Genomic DNA, 15086 nt, shown 5'->3' with positions numbered 1-15086 from the left:
CTCTCCATTTGAAATCCTCAAATGATTGAAAACACTTTTTTTTCTAAATCTCAGTCTCTGATTTGTTTGTTTGATTTTAAATTTTTTTTTGTCCTTCCCTTAGTTTCATGAGAATTTTAGTGTGACTGAAGTTTTTTTCTTATATGTAAATCTAATGATATGCCATTGTGTTGAGAAAAACTCACACTCTGTCGCCATTAAGTAGCCTATTGGATTTCATATGCCCTAATGTCTGCTTGTTGATAACCTTGAAGATGGAAGTTTAGCATGTTCTATCTCTTATAGCTCTTAGTTTGTCACTTTCAACTTAACAAGGAGAGATTAATAGTGATAACAGTGTGGACTTCTATAGTTTTGGAATCACTTATTAAAAAAAAAAAAAAAACCAATGAATTTCAGCAACATAACTAATACCAAAGATCGAACTCTTGAAATCCCTATCATGTGGAATTTTAGCACGTGTGTGTTTTGATATGCCTGCCTTTCCATTATGACTATATTATATGTTAGAATGTCGTCGTCATCATCATCACTGTGTTTTTCATTATTTGATATATGTAATTTGGGTCAACCATTGTGCTTCTGCGAGCTTGATGCAACATTGAGATACTCAAATACGAAGAGAAATCCAAACCGACTATTTTTTGGCTGTCCAAAGTACAATACAAAGGTAAATACATTTGTTTATGTAACATATTTATTAAATTGATTAATATGTGTAGATCTAACATTCTTTACTCTATTTATAAAATAATCAGGGATTACCTTACTGCAAGTATTTCAAGTGGGCAGATGGTGATCAATGCAGGGAGTTGGATCTACAAGCAAGACTAAATGAAGTGGAAAGGAAGGAGAAAGAGGTCGAGAAGAGACTTAGTGATATCGAGCAGATGGAGATTGAGCTCCATAAGAGAGCGGCAGAGATTGACAAGAAAGAGATGGTGCAATCCACTAGAGATGAGGCATTTTTGAAGAATGAGTTGGTGCTTCTTGAGCAAGACGCTGGAATAAGACGCTCAAGCACGCTGCTCCGAGTGTATTAGGCTTTTGTAATTGGTGTTTTTTTTGTTTCACTTAGTGACTTAGTAGTGGTGTAGTTGGTGTAAGTAGTTTAAGTATTAGAAGTTTATTTAGATTGCAATGTAAATGCAATGTAAATATTGGATTCTTGGATTTGATGTTTAAATTATGGGGAAACTGTCCCTTTCTTGTATTTCTTTTTTTTTTTTGAATTCTAGGGAAACTGCCCCTTGTATTTTTTTATTTTTTATTTTTTGAATTTTGGGGAAGCTCCAGTTGTAATGATGATCTTGTTTCATGCAAGATCTTGTTCTTGTAATCAATATGGGGTTAATGCAAGAGATTGCAGCAGGTGCTGCTACTTTTTTCACATTACCTATCCAATTTTCAGATTATGCTTTTGGGTCTGTTGTTATTGCTCTCTTGATAGGGTGTTATTTGCTAATGTAAGGAATGGATTTGATCTCAATTACTGACATAGGATGGCCAGAACATTTCAAAAAAAAAAAATACATTACAATTACTGAAACCTGTAATAGTGAAACCTGTTTTGTTTCATTTCCAAAACAACAAAACTGAAACTTGTAACCATTGCAATTAATATTCACATGTTCAATAAACACATGCTGAATAAGTAATAATGCTTTTACAATTTTCAGTAAAAGGAATAAATCAACTATCCCTACACTGTCTTGACTTAAATCAAGTCTCCAACATTCAATTCTCCATGAAATCAAGACTAAGACAAATAACGATAGTCTCATCAAATTGTTCCAAGATGAACATACAAAATAACAAGACTATTAACATTCTCAAGTGCTTTACAATTGTTCCAAGATGAACATACAAAATAACAAGACTATTAACATTCTCAAGTCTCCAACATTCATTTGGTCTGATTGTGTTGGTTCTCATTGCGCCGATTGTGTTCCATCGAACCCATCCTGCATCGACCGTGATCCATCCAACTCAAATTGCATCTGTAAGGATTAACTTGCAAATATTAATGTAATGTAAATATTACTAGTAAATATTTAATATGTAATGATATATTACACTATCTTGACTTCCATATACTGTTATGAATAATATAACGTCTAATTTACTTGCACTTCTCTAGGACCAGTGATATATACTTGTGATGGCCCAAATAAATTCCTGCATGTGTTCATGACTGGTGTATCTCCTTCATCTTGCAAAAAATAAGGCAACCATTACTTATCTACTAATTCGAGAAATTAACTACCAACTTCTAACACACATAAACATGTTTAAAACAAAAAAATGCACCTGTTTACGTTTCCCTCTGACTAGTGCTTTTTTTTTTTTTTTTTGGCTTTAACTTTCCGCATGTCTGTCTCCATCCTGGATGCTTTCCTCAAAGATGGAGGCCTTCCTTTCCCTCTGACAACAAGTAGACTTTTGACTTGTTGTGAACTACCAACTGCTGTTGTGTCCAGTGAAATTGCACTAGTATTTGAACCTGATTGAGTCAAATATAAAATAAAATTAAGAACTAGCTAAGGGTGACAATAAAATAAAATTAAGAACTAGCTAAGGGTGACAATAAAATAAAATTAAGAACTAGCTAAGGGAAATTAATATTCACAAACTTTGTCACTTTCTAACCTGTTTGGGTTAAAGATTGGGAGTGTTGGTTCTCACAGTAGGAGTTAGTCATCTGGTGTATCCTCTTCTTTGAATCTTCAAATTGCTCATTCGAAGATGCCGCATAAGTTATCATCTGATAACACATGTTTAACAAAATTGAGTATCTGTTGCCCTATACTTTGATCCCCTGCGTCATAGCTATGCTGGATTAACATGTATCTCCTTTTGATGTCCTTCCTCCATTGATCCAAAATGTACCGGTCTGGTAATGATTTTACACCATTAGCTTTGAATATGTCCACAATATGCCTATACAGTATCCCCCTCATCTAAAATAACCTACATGAACACTTTGCACTGCAGCCTTCCTTATTAAATGCCATTGAATAAGTAATCGGCTTAGTGAACTCTTCAACACGAACTTCATCTTCTACTAAATAGGTTTTCATTACACCATCCAATCTAAGTAGAGATGGATCGAGATCGAGCACACCAATTACTTGCTGTTGAACTTCCCTAAATTTAGCGTTCGTGTACAACTCTTGAAATCTCTTTTCAATTGGAGATCTAGATACGCAAGGAATCGTGACGCTAAATGAGTGGAAGTCCGCACTAGTTTCATTCTCAGGTTTTTTTCTTCAACGCACTATCAAACTGGTCGACAAACTCCTTTAACTTTGTCCTCACATGAACATAACCATCGAAAAAAGCATTCATACTCTCGCTACACTGGGTTGTACCGATTCCAGCCCAGAAGTACTCTTTAAGGAATACCGGTACCCAATGCTCACGATCAACATATAAATTTTTCAACCAGACATTATCATGTAAGTCATATGTGTTAAGTAACCCATCCCGCATGTCTTAAACTCTTCAACGGATTGAGTGTCGTACACACATTTCATCAGGTGATTTTTTAGTCCACTTTTATAGGAAGCATATGACCCAAGCTTCTCAGGGACTTTCTTCAGTATATGCCATAGGCAGAATCTATGTCGACTTTCTGGAAAGACAATAGCAATAGCATTTTTCATATCTCTGTCTTGATTAGTAATAATAGCTTTTGGAGCTATACCATCCATACACTGCAACTAAGTTTGGAATAACAATGTAAAGGTCTCCGTGTCCTCACTAGAAATCAAGCCTGCTCCCAATATAATCGACTGCCCGTGGTGGTTTACACCAACAAATGGTACGAAGGGTATCCCATATCTATTTGTCAGGTATGTGGTGTCGAATGTAACTACATCACCAAAATACTGGTAGACTACCCTACTACGTGGATCTGCCCAGAAAACATTCTTTAGTCTCCCATCATCGTCTAAATCTATCGATGCAAAAAAGCCGTTACTCTTGTACTGCATCCTCAAAAAATAATCTCGAAGTGCTCCAGCACCACCTGCACCAAGTCGTAGATGTCGTGCCTTGTCGATGTAGCTGCGACAATCCTTTTCCAAAAATTGGAGGTTCTCGAAGTCTCCTGCACCAATGACAAGAGATCCAAAACTCTTATTCATTCGGATGCCAGCTAAGTCGTTTGTGTCCAGGACTCTTCTTACGGCCTCACTCACTTCTCTGTTACATCGAAAGAACCGAGATTTTTGTGGACTGAGGCCGTGATTATGCTCATTATGAATTGTTGTGATCTGCATTTTTTCCTCTACTTTTAAGGCATTAATCCTTGCCTTACAATCCGTTTTTCCTGTCGGACGTGGATTGGTGACATTGAAACCCTTATTCCGGGCCTTCCCACCACATGCACAACCAAGGGTGACATATCTCATGTTTTGATCCTCTCCTCTCACTCCTTTGTGTCATCACCCCAAATCCACATCTTTTACCATATCCCTTATAATATTCCGACCCTTATTCCGACCTTTCGCTTACGATTGTAGAAACGGTGGTGACCTGAATATTGGTTGCCATCTGGATATGGTAGAAACGGTGGTGACCATGCAGGCATTGGTCCATAGTAGCCATGCATATAATTTGGAAAGTTTACTAAACCAGTTTGATGGATGTCCTGACATTAAAATCATAGTGATAATTAGCAAGAGGTTGATGATAAACATTGAGCACACCCATTCCAAAGACTATTAAAGATTTCCAATTAACATACTGAGGTTGGGGGATTTGAGGTAGATGGTGTTAGCGGAGATGGAAGCTCTTCCCCTTTTTCCATGGCCTGTAATAGTGAACTATTCAAGGTCAGTCTTAGTATTTTCTTTTAGCTCTAACCAATACATAGTTTGCACTTCTTTTTCTTCATTTTTTCTAGAAACAATTACCAAGTCTAGTGAAATATTAAATGGAACTGGATTGGCATGAAAGGTATGTGCATCATGGGTAGCTAGCTAGAACATTTCCCATAAAGATTTGTACTTGGGATAACATTATAGAAATTAAAATAAATGGTGGTTCTTACAGAAAGGTTCCATGTTCTGTTTGTTTGTTCTAATTCCATTGATCTCATGCTCTCATGATCATTACCATTGCTTCCAATTAACCATTGCAATGGTAGGGATGCCATACTAAAAAAATAGAGGAAAAAAAGTGAGATCTACAGCTCCTAAATAATGGTGACAGTCAATAGATTATTATGGTTGGTCTTATTGGTTTAAGATTATGTAATTTTTTATTTTGTAGGATTTTTTTTGTGAACATTTTATTATTTATTTACTGTGATATTTTGATTAAGCATCAATGTTAATTCTTCCACCCTTTTTTGACCAGTTGATTATACTTGTAATAGTCTATCACCATTATTTATTCCATTGTATATGGTTTAATATAAATCAGCATTTTTTTACCATGTTTACTTCGGTCCAATTGCCTGTTCTATTGGCACTATTACTACATTAGATTCATTTTGACCTCACCTGTATAAAGCCTGCTAACATATTAATAAACATGCCTTTATAGGATATTAACACAAACTAAATTTGTGTAGCTAAATACCTATGCACAAAACACTCTTTCCCAATAAGGCAACCAAGGAAAATGGAGAACAACAGACTAACCAAAAATCAACCACAAGGAAAAAATGCTGAATAAAAATGCATGTTTATATTTAGTGAACAAGCATAACAATCACAAACTTACAGGTCTTCAAGATGCATTTTCATGTTTAAATACTAGGAAACAGACCCAAACTTATGGGGTCCTGAAGATGCATTTTGATGGGGTCTTGAAGATACATTTTGATGTTTAAATACTCCCAAACAGACCTAAACTTACGGGGTCTTGAAGATGCATTTTGATGTTTAAATACCAGCAAACAGACCAAACTAACCTTTTTAGAAGATGACCCACACGCGACCCACACAAAGCACCATGAAGACCCAAGCTTCAGACCACGATGCCGAATTTCTGAGAACTCGGACCAGTTCCAACTTTCAGACCAAAGCACACGAAATCTTTCTCAGACAGATCGTCTCCAATGCACACAAGCTAGCAGAATTTCTGTGAGCATGACAAAGCTCGGTTGCAGAAAGAAAATAGAAGCGGGAACCAACATTTCAAGCTTCAATTTCTATTCTTTCTATTTCGGGGGAAAAATAGGGTTTTCATGACATTTTACAGTCTAAACACATGATTGATGACTTGGCGACTACATTAGCCGATTGTCCGTAGCAATATTGCACTGAATTATATTCCACGGCAACTCAATTAGCATGCTTTTCACAAATAAAATCAGAGTATCGCTCTTCATGAGAGTTGATACAGCTCTTCATGATTATAAGTTTGATCTTTTTTAATTTCAATGAATAATAGAACATAAAATGACTATAATAAGACAACTTACTAACATAAGATAAGGAAAGCTTATCATTAAAGTGTATCATTAAAGTCTGCTACATTAGAAGCTTGAATGAAGAAAGTAATTTGCAAACAAAAGGCTATGACGTTGTGAGTCTCCTTCTCTTCAGAAGATGTTTTGTGAAAGAGGTTATTTAATATATATATATACACTCCAATTAACATCTTTCTGTTTCTTGTTTTTACTTCACATGCAGGAAAATATTTGTTTAATCCCAAGGTAATGTGTGGCTCTTCCTTGGGTGCTGAAATTCTAGAGTGGTTCAACATTAGAAGTTTTGGTTTTCATCTGACACTTCAAATCCATTCAAACTTAGATAATGACAGTAAGTGGGAGGGATATCTTCATTTTACTATTTATGAAGTTGATGAGCTTGAGAATTCAAGTCCTAGGATTTTCGAGGGCAGTCATCCCGATCACCTATTTGTTGAGTTTATTTACCATTTTGAGACTAATGAAGATCCTCTAAAAGAACCATGCATTGGTCTTTTGTGCCCCCAAAGATCCTTTATAACACTGCGGCCCTAGAGGTACAAAGGATTAGCTCTTATTACTTAATATCAACTTCAATATCACAACCATAAAATCTAAAAAATTCTATAAAATATTAATTCATTTGCTCAACCCAAATATCCATGTTCCTTCATACAGACAATAAAGAAATTCTCAATAAAATAAATTAGAAACTCCCAAGAGTCGAAAATATCATTAACTCAACATATCAAAATAACCGAAAATAAGCAATTTACTAACTATGACTCAAATAAGTACTTGTACCCTCGTGCACTTATTCCTCTACGATCATCAAACTTCTCTAACACTATCTACTCTTGGTCTCCAGCTGAACGATCAAAATTATCTAAAAAATGTTGTGGAGATAAAAGGGTGAGTTATCAACTTAGTAAGTAGAAAACATACACTAGTGTGTAAACATGAGCATTTACAGAGTTCAAAATGCAGAACAAAATATTTATATGGTCAAAATGTATAATCAGAACATGTTATCAAAAATATCAGAGTGAAAATTTAAAAATATTTTTATTCAAAATTACTCTAGCATATCATAACTGAAACATCACATCAAAATAAAGTTCCATATTTAACCCCCGTGGTAGGGTTGTGCAAACCTCAATGGCCAATTGAGCAGAAAAAAAATGTGAATATTCCTCTTATTATTCTCGGAGCCTCGAGTTTGCATACAAGAAAGACTATGCAGAAAATCACTCGCTTCCAAAGTGAGTGCACTCACTTTTCTGCATAGTCACTTACTTCCAAAGTGGTTTTTGGAGCAGTCAAATAATTTGTATAGATGCAGCTACATTGGAGCTTCAGTTAAAGCATGTAGCTCGAACATGAAGGTGAAAGAGTGCAGGGAACGACTTCTATATATGTCATCATCCTCATTCTGAATTCTATAATATCTTTTTATTCCTTACGGTTTAAAATTATAAATTAGGCATCATCTTTGTTGTTGTTTGGAAATGGGTAGTCATGTTGCTGAACCTATTCGTTTCTAAAGCATAGCAAGGAGTTAAATGTGAGGTGGGTCACTACCAAGTTGTTTAAATGGATGCAATTGTATTGAGGCTTCAAAACCTAGCAATTGGACAAGTTTGAGAATGCAGAAGTGTGAGATCTGCATTGTTATATACCAGCACAATGACAAGCTAGGTAGAGTAATTCAATAAATATGGCATTGCAGGGTCATGATATTGTTTGATATTTTGGGGCTCTTCACTTACTCTTCATTCAGGCTGTACAAAAGAGATCAGCTCAGCAAGTTTTGCTATGTACAAGTAAAGTCGCGTACTAATCTGCATACCAATACTGATTTCTTCATATTCAAAATTTAAATTAGCAATATTTTTAATAAAATCTACTTTTTGACCAATCATATTAGATTGATGTATATATTAGTACGCAGTTATTCTTGTAACTAGATTTTTCCCTAATCTCAATATGTAACATGCTACTGGTTGAGGAAATGGGGAGCTGCGAAGATGAAGGAAAAATGGGGAATCTGAAAGGGGTAAGTACACGAAGCAGTTCAGTAAATTGGGACATGGGCCATTTCATGTGCTAGATGTTAAGGCCTCTCGGCCATTTAGCTCTTACTCTTGCTTTAATTTATGCCCTTATAATGCGGGCTTAGTGGACTTGTAGTTTGGGCCTTGGGCCTTAGACTTGTTTAATTTCCCTGTTGTTTAGTTTCTGCATTGCAAGCCTATAGGGCATCTGTTTATGTACCGAGCGAGAGGCTCCATGTTTTTCCATCTGAAAAGTTACTGAAGATTTCTCTTTTCTCTAGAGGTTTCTCACTCTCGAAATGAGAGTTGTCTCGAAATGAGGTTTCTCACTCTCGAAAAGTTACTGAAAAGTACACAATCCTTTTTTTTTTTTTTTTTTCTTTTCTTTTGTAGAATGTGTTACACAATATTCCCATCGTGGTCGATCGTCACAACATTTTAATCCCATATTATAAGACACTTACAATTCGAAAAGAAAAGCTTCATGAGCTCTAGTTGGACAATTAATAAGCGTAAAACTATACCAACCTTTTACAGGAACATTCACACAATGTTTTAGGCGCTTGTTGGTTTAATTAAATGCGATTTCAGAACATCCTATAACGCTATAAAATCATTTAATTAAGATGAGTCTTTGATTAGGATGTGGTGTAAAAATGCATTTTATGCTCTCCTATCACACACCACCACGTCGTGCTTTCACTAACTTGACGATAACCTAATCAAATTGAATTAATTCTTTTTTTTAAAATAAAAATTATAATACCCTAAAATATGAGCCCTGAACTTTTATAAATCCTAATTTTAAATTTTAAGAGGCTTTTTTGTCACTATTCCGACTGCCACTTGGAGAGAGCGCCGCCAAAATCTTTAGATAATATTCAAAGATTAATATTTATGTTCATCTTCAATCCATCTTTTCATTCTCAATCACTCGTTAAATATATAGCACATTATACGCGGGTTCATATTGGTCCAAGCACTTAAAATGTCATATAGTATTTAGAATCAGGAATACATTGCAGGAAATGCACACGACACTCGATATATGGAACTCCAGTAATATAATGGAGCAAATCAGGAGTTAATCTTCCTGCAATTCTTTCTAATCTCTCCTCTTGATCCTGTCAATGGAGAAATATTTCCCATCTTAATCATGGACTGTGCAAACTGCTCGAAGAACAGCTCGTTGTTTTCTGAATATATCTTCACCAATTCCATGGATGCTTCGTTCTTTGTGAGAAGAACTTGATCAGAGCTTAAAAGGCCTTTAGAAGACAACAAGTTCTTGAAATAGCTGTTGTCGAATTTTGTTGGACTGACAAAGTCCAAGAAAAACAGGTTCTCATCACCCCCTGATCTCGGGCATCTGGTTCTCAATTGGGCAGCATATGATTGATCAAGTGTGCTGTCGGGCAGCACATTGCCTGACTGGTTGTAGAGTCTCTGCCTAAAGGTGGTGCACCGGGCATCTCCTATTGTGTGGCTCCCTGCATAACAATTATTCAAACTTCAATAATCTTATTGCCCTACTGAATTAAACCAGGTAAATTTAGATGGTGACTATGTTTTGAAGTTAAACCAGATTAATCACGTGTGTTCTGGGTAATTTAGATTCCTCCACACCCATTCCATCAATCATTTATCCTTAAATTAAGGACCCAGGATTATGGTTTGGCACAATTGTAGGTTCAAGCTAGCTCTGTAAATATTACCGGATAGAGCAACAAGATCAACGACATTAAGTCCTTGTCGCTTGAACTTGGTGAGGATAGTCTGGAATGTGTTGTTTGGAGCAGGGATGTTGTTGTTTGAGCCACTCAAGCTTGCACCTCTGGAGTCCCTTCTTCCTAATGGAACCTCCCAGCTGGGTCCACCAGCCTGCATGTTCAAAAGATGGTCAAGTTCTGATTATAGACACACACACACACACACACATGTTGGCTAGCCAAAAGTTGTTTTTAGGTAAAAGTATATTTTGCTCCATCAACAAATTATGAAGTTTTTACATGTTGTACCTCAAGCTAACAAAATTTACACAATACTGCACGTTCAAAGTATAAAAAATTGACATTAATGTCAATTAAATAGGTCATGTGGCACAATCTTAACTATCAAATCTCAATGGACTGAGCAAGAAAGCCATTTTCTTTTATATAGTTTAGGGATGCAAAATATATTTTCGCTTATTTCTGTCATGCAGCAAAATTATGACAAGGCTGTAAAAAAGTGTCACTTTACTAAAATAGTGGAGTCTCTAGCAGCTAGAGCCACAATATCAGCACAAGATACTGTAAGTGGGCACTCTTTCTCCAAAGCAGATTTGATCTCGTCCAGAACTTCAAACCCTCGAGCAGAGTTCCTGTTTGGGTTCGACCTCTTCTCACTGACTAAGCTTCCTCTGCTGTCCAACAATAGGGATGCGTCGCAGCCCTGCAAAATATGAAGAGTTTTGGATATAAGTTGACATGCATGCATGGATAATGCAGTGTAGTCTTTATAACCTGTCGAAATGAGATGAGTTGTGGGAAGTTGGAAGACCTGGACAAAACAGTCGTGGAAATGGAGCCTAAGCAATGAAGCTGCCATGCGAGCTTCTTTGGCCACAGCGTCGGCCACTATGGACTTCACAATCTGTTGAGCATTTGGGCACGAGTGATCATAAAACTGTGGGTAGAGGTAACCCCCATGGGTCTTGCTGGAGAAGCAGCAAAGGGGAGCAAAGGCAATAAGAGAAAGAACTAAGAAAAGGCTCATAAACTGAGACATTATTATTATTGTCTCTCTCTCTTTTTGTCCCAATACTTTCAAGATCAAGACCCCTCTCTGTATAAAACACTCGCAGAGAAATTTTCAGGACCTGTTATGATGAAAGCTGATGAATGGCTTTAGGGGGGATTTATAGGGGAAACTTTTTGTAGACATTTGACAAAGTCCTAAGTAAGATACAGGGACATGCAGGAGAGAGAGAGAGAGAGAGAGAGAGAGAGAGAGAGAGAGAGAGAGAGAGAGAGAGAGAGATTGGAAGGGAACAAAACAGTTGGAGTTGGTATCTATCTAGCTCTACATTAATGTCAAAGAAAAAGTCAAAGAAAAAGGAACCAAAAATTAAAGTAACAAGAGACTCGGAGTGGGTACGTAGCTTTTCCAAGCTTAGGCTTACTTGTTCATCATGATATCCAAGAAACTCGTAGCTTGATCCTTAAACTGAATGCATTCTATAAGTTCCCTTATTTTAAACACAGAAAACAGCAATCCATTGGGTCTTAGATCGTTCACATAAAAACCGGTGGAATGAAAGGTCTAAATCAATAAGAGCTTTGCTTCTTAATTAGCATTGTATTAATTTTACGACTCATTGATTAATCTAGAAGTTTATAAGTTGGTTGGTCAACCTGCAGTACTGCATGTATGATCTATCCTTGGTTGTTTTTGGGTCAGGAGATGAAAGACATTATCTTGAAATAGAGAATTCAGTATGGTGCCAAAAAGTAGATGTTGACTCACCTGCTCTATTGATATGAGCACGAATGAACTCAAAAATTATTGGTGCCATCCAAGTGCGACTATGTCGAAGCCAACTAAAAAAATAAAGCCTTTACAGCAAGTATCTTTCATGTTCTTGGCACCTTAAACTACTTCTGTTTACCATGCATGTCTTTTTTTTTAAAGTAAGAATTTGATTCTTTGGTCTCAAGAGATATTATATTTATATATATATATATATATATCTTAATTTAAATTTGACCTTTTACTAGGTATTTCACTATATATATATATAGTGAAATACCATTTCTTTAAAAATTTATCTTCAATTATGATTTCGTGTAAGTTAGATCTTTCCACTCTTCAACCAAAAACTGTCACATAAAATATATTTTTATCAATAAATGGAATTAAAGGTCCCACCTACACTAAATCAAAACTTGAAATAAAATATAAAATATAAAATATAAAATAAGAATACAAGGATACTCATTGATTAAAATCACTAAAAACATGTCATGTTCTAGTCATGAGCTTTAAATATTCTTGTTTGTTATACAGATTAATCTAGAAATTTATAAGTTGGTTGGTCAACCTGCAGTACTGCAGGTATGATCTATCCCTGGTTGTTTTTGGGTCAGGAGATGAAAGACATTATCTTGAAATAGAGAATTCAGTATGGTGCCAAAAAGTAGATATATGTTAACTCACCTGCTCTATTGATATGAACACGAATGAACTCAAAAATTATTGGTGCCATCCAAGTGCGACTATGTCGAAGCCAACTAAAAAAATAAAGCCTTTACAGCAAGTATCTTTCATGTTCTTGGCACCTTAAACTACTTCTGTTTACCATTTTTTTTTTTTTTTTTAAGTAAGAATTTGATTCTTTGGTCTCAAGAGATATTGTGTATATATACATATATCTTAATTTAAATTTGACCTTTTACTAGGAATTTAAAAGAATGATCTCGATCAAAATGTGGCATATATGCAGCATCCTATATATATAGTGAAATACCATTTCTTTTAAAATTTATCTTCAATTATGATTTCGTGTAAGTTAGATCTTTCCACTCTTCAACCAAAAACTGTCATATAAATATTTTTATCAATAAATGAGAATTAAAGGTCCCACCTACACTAAATCAAAACTTGAAATAAAATAAAAAAACAAAATATAAAATAAGTATACAATTGGGAGGGTTGCCCACCACTCCAAAATATTGGTGGTCCGATCTTTTGAAGAGGAGTAACCCTTTTTTGGAGGTATGGTCGGCTACTATTATGATTTAATTTGTTGCGGCCATCTCACGTGACGTGGCCATAAGATCATCCCAAACAAGGTGGCCATAAAATCATCCCAAACAAGATGGTCTATATATCCAAACTACGATGGAGAGTTAATCACTATTATGTAAATTCTTTATCTTTTTTATATTTTTAACGAATTCTTATAATATTTTGGAGTCAAGCTGCATGTAATCTCCATGAACGTACGTCATGCATGACTCACCTATTCCGACCTAATCCATATATATAATAGCTAGTAGATTTGAGATACAATATTAGCTAATCCACATATATAGCTACATAAAGTAACTAACCTTGGACAAAAGTACTCAAGTCCCCATATTATGATGTTCTACGACAAGGTAGCAATGTTCCCACGGGACAACCGGCACGTGCAAAGATGTGTCCATCTTTAGTACACATGGTCGGCTGGAGAGACATGGTACCGTTCGATCGTTGACGTAGTACATATATATATATATATATAGCAATACACAATATTTACAACGAAGGGTCATGAGTAAAATATACATATATTTCAAAGTATAACATTTGGTTCTTCGATCTCAAGCAATTCTTTTTATATATATCATTCAAAAAGTACTGCTAGGATGTCGCCCAGTAGTGATCGCTTGGCGTGCGTCATAGAAAAAAATTTATTTATCTAATTTTTCTTATTCATTATTTTTAATATCTTTAAATATTTTTAAAAAACATAAAAAAATTATAAATATATTAATAGTCTCTTTCTTAATCAATAAATAAAAAATAAATATAAAAATATAAAAATAAAAAAACAAAATGAAGGGATGTACGTACCAACATTATTCTAATTTTTTTTTTTTTTAGATAACATTATTCTAATTCGAATGCAACATTTTAACAAGGTGATATGACAATGATTATCTTAATGTGCACGTGGCACCATCCTAAATATTGAGTATCATCTACTTTATAAACGGACGAAGTTGGCCCGTGGCCGTACACGTGGAAATATGAGTAATAACTTTGGACAAAAGCGGCATAGATGTAATATCTACTTAATTGAAGCACTCTGCCACTCTTAGCCGGCTCGAGTAAACCTTTCTTTCTAAGCTTCTCGATAAAAAGCTAGCTGTAGGGCTCTTCTTTTTTAGAAAAACAAGATTTTTTTTCTTTATTTATTTATTTTTTGAAAGGGGTCTTGTATTAATATCATTAAATCATAGTTTGGATACAAAGCGAAATAGAAAATTCTTGCTTAAGGCATGAGCAATTTCATTATTTGCTCTAATAGTATGTCTTGTTGACATGAGGTAAATGAGTTAAGAGTGTCTCTAGTATTTATAATGAGCTAGCCTACTTAAGTGAGGCCATTTGACTTTGAGGTGAGACCTGAGACTACTAGTAAGGAGTCTCCTTCCAAAACAATGTCCTGATGGCCTGAGGAATTGTAAAAGGTGGCTGCCTGAAGAGTTGCAAAAGCTTATGCCATGAGTGGATCAGGAAACAAATCATGCTTCATTCTAAGGGTTGCTAGCACATGGCCCTGCCAATCTCAAATAATCACACCCACTCCCACCTTACATGGGGCTTTATTAATTGATGCATCCTAGTTTAGCTTAACTTTTTCCTAAGGGGGAGCTTCCTAGTGTGAGTTCTGATGCTGGGCAGTTGACTTAGGCCTCTTTTGCAGGTTGAGCTATAGGAGATCTTCTACTAGTTGTTGGGATTGCTGGACCACATTACAGGGGTGCGTGAGGAGTCCCTTAGAGACCATCTCATTCCTTCTCTTCCAAATATACCATGAGGTGATGGCAAAAGTTAGCAAGTCTTCTGGACCAAGGGAC

At 35.6% G+C, this 15086-nt stretch overlaps 3 protein-coding genes across 3 annotated transcripts; 1 reads left to right on the top strand and 2 right to left on the bottom strand.

Moving 5' to 3' along the window:
* Positions 1-374: 374 nt before the first annotated feature.
* LOC122317440 lies at positions 375-1390 on the top strand. Its single transcript, XM_043134547.1, has 2 exons — positions 375-670; positions 759-1390. The coding sequence occupies exons 1-2, from the start codon at positions 491-493 to the stop codon at positions 1041-1043; spliced, it is 465 nt and encodes a 154-aa protein (XP_042990481.1). The 5' UTR covers positions 375-490; the 3' UTR covers positions 1044-1390.
* A 2332-nt stretch (positions 1391-3722) lies between these two features.
* On the bottom strand, positions 3723-4415 carry LOC122316135 (protein FAR1-RELATED SEQUENCE 5-like). The gene has a single exon (XM_043132670.1). It carries the CDS (start codon positions 4413-4415, stop codon positions 3723-3725), a length of 693 nt encoding a protein of 230 aa, XP_042988604.1.
* Positions 4416-9448: 5033 nt separating this feature from the next.
* Positions 9449-11370, bottom strand: LOC122317438 (peroxidase 72-like). The gene is made up of 4 exons (XM_043134545.1): positions 11020-11370; positions 10720-10911; positions 10194-10359; positions 9449-9968 (listed from the first exon to the last, which is right to left on the bottom strand). Exons 1-4 carry the CDS (start codon positions 11245-11247, stop codon positions 9556-9558), a joined length of 999 nt encoding a protein of 332 aa, XP_042990479.1. The 5' UTR covers positions 11248-11370; the 3' UTR covers positions 9449-9555.
* Positions 11371-15086: the final 3716 nt, after the last annotated feature.

This window comes from Carya illinoinensis, chromosome 7 (assembly GCF_018687715.1).
Source record: "Carya illinoinensis cultivar Pawnee chromosome 7, C.illinoinensisPawnee_v1, whole genome shotgun sequence".
In the NCBI taxonomy this organism is placed as follows: domain Eukaryota; kingdom Viridiplantae; phylum Streptophyta; class Magnoliopsida; order Fagales; family Juglandaceae; genus Carya; species Carya illinoinensis.
This window is presented reverse-complemented; position numbering and strand designations above follow the sequence as displayed.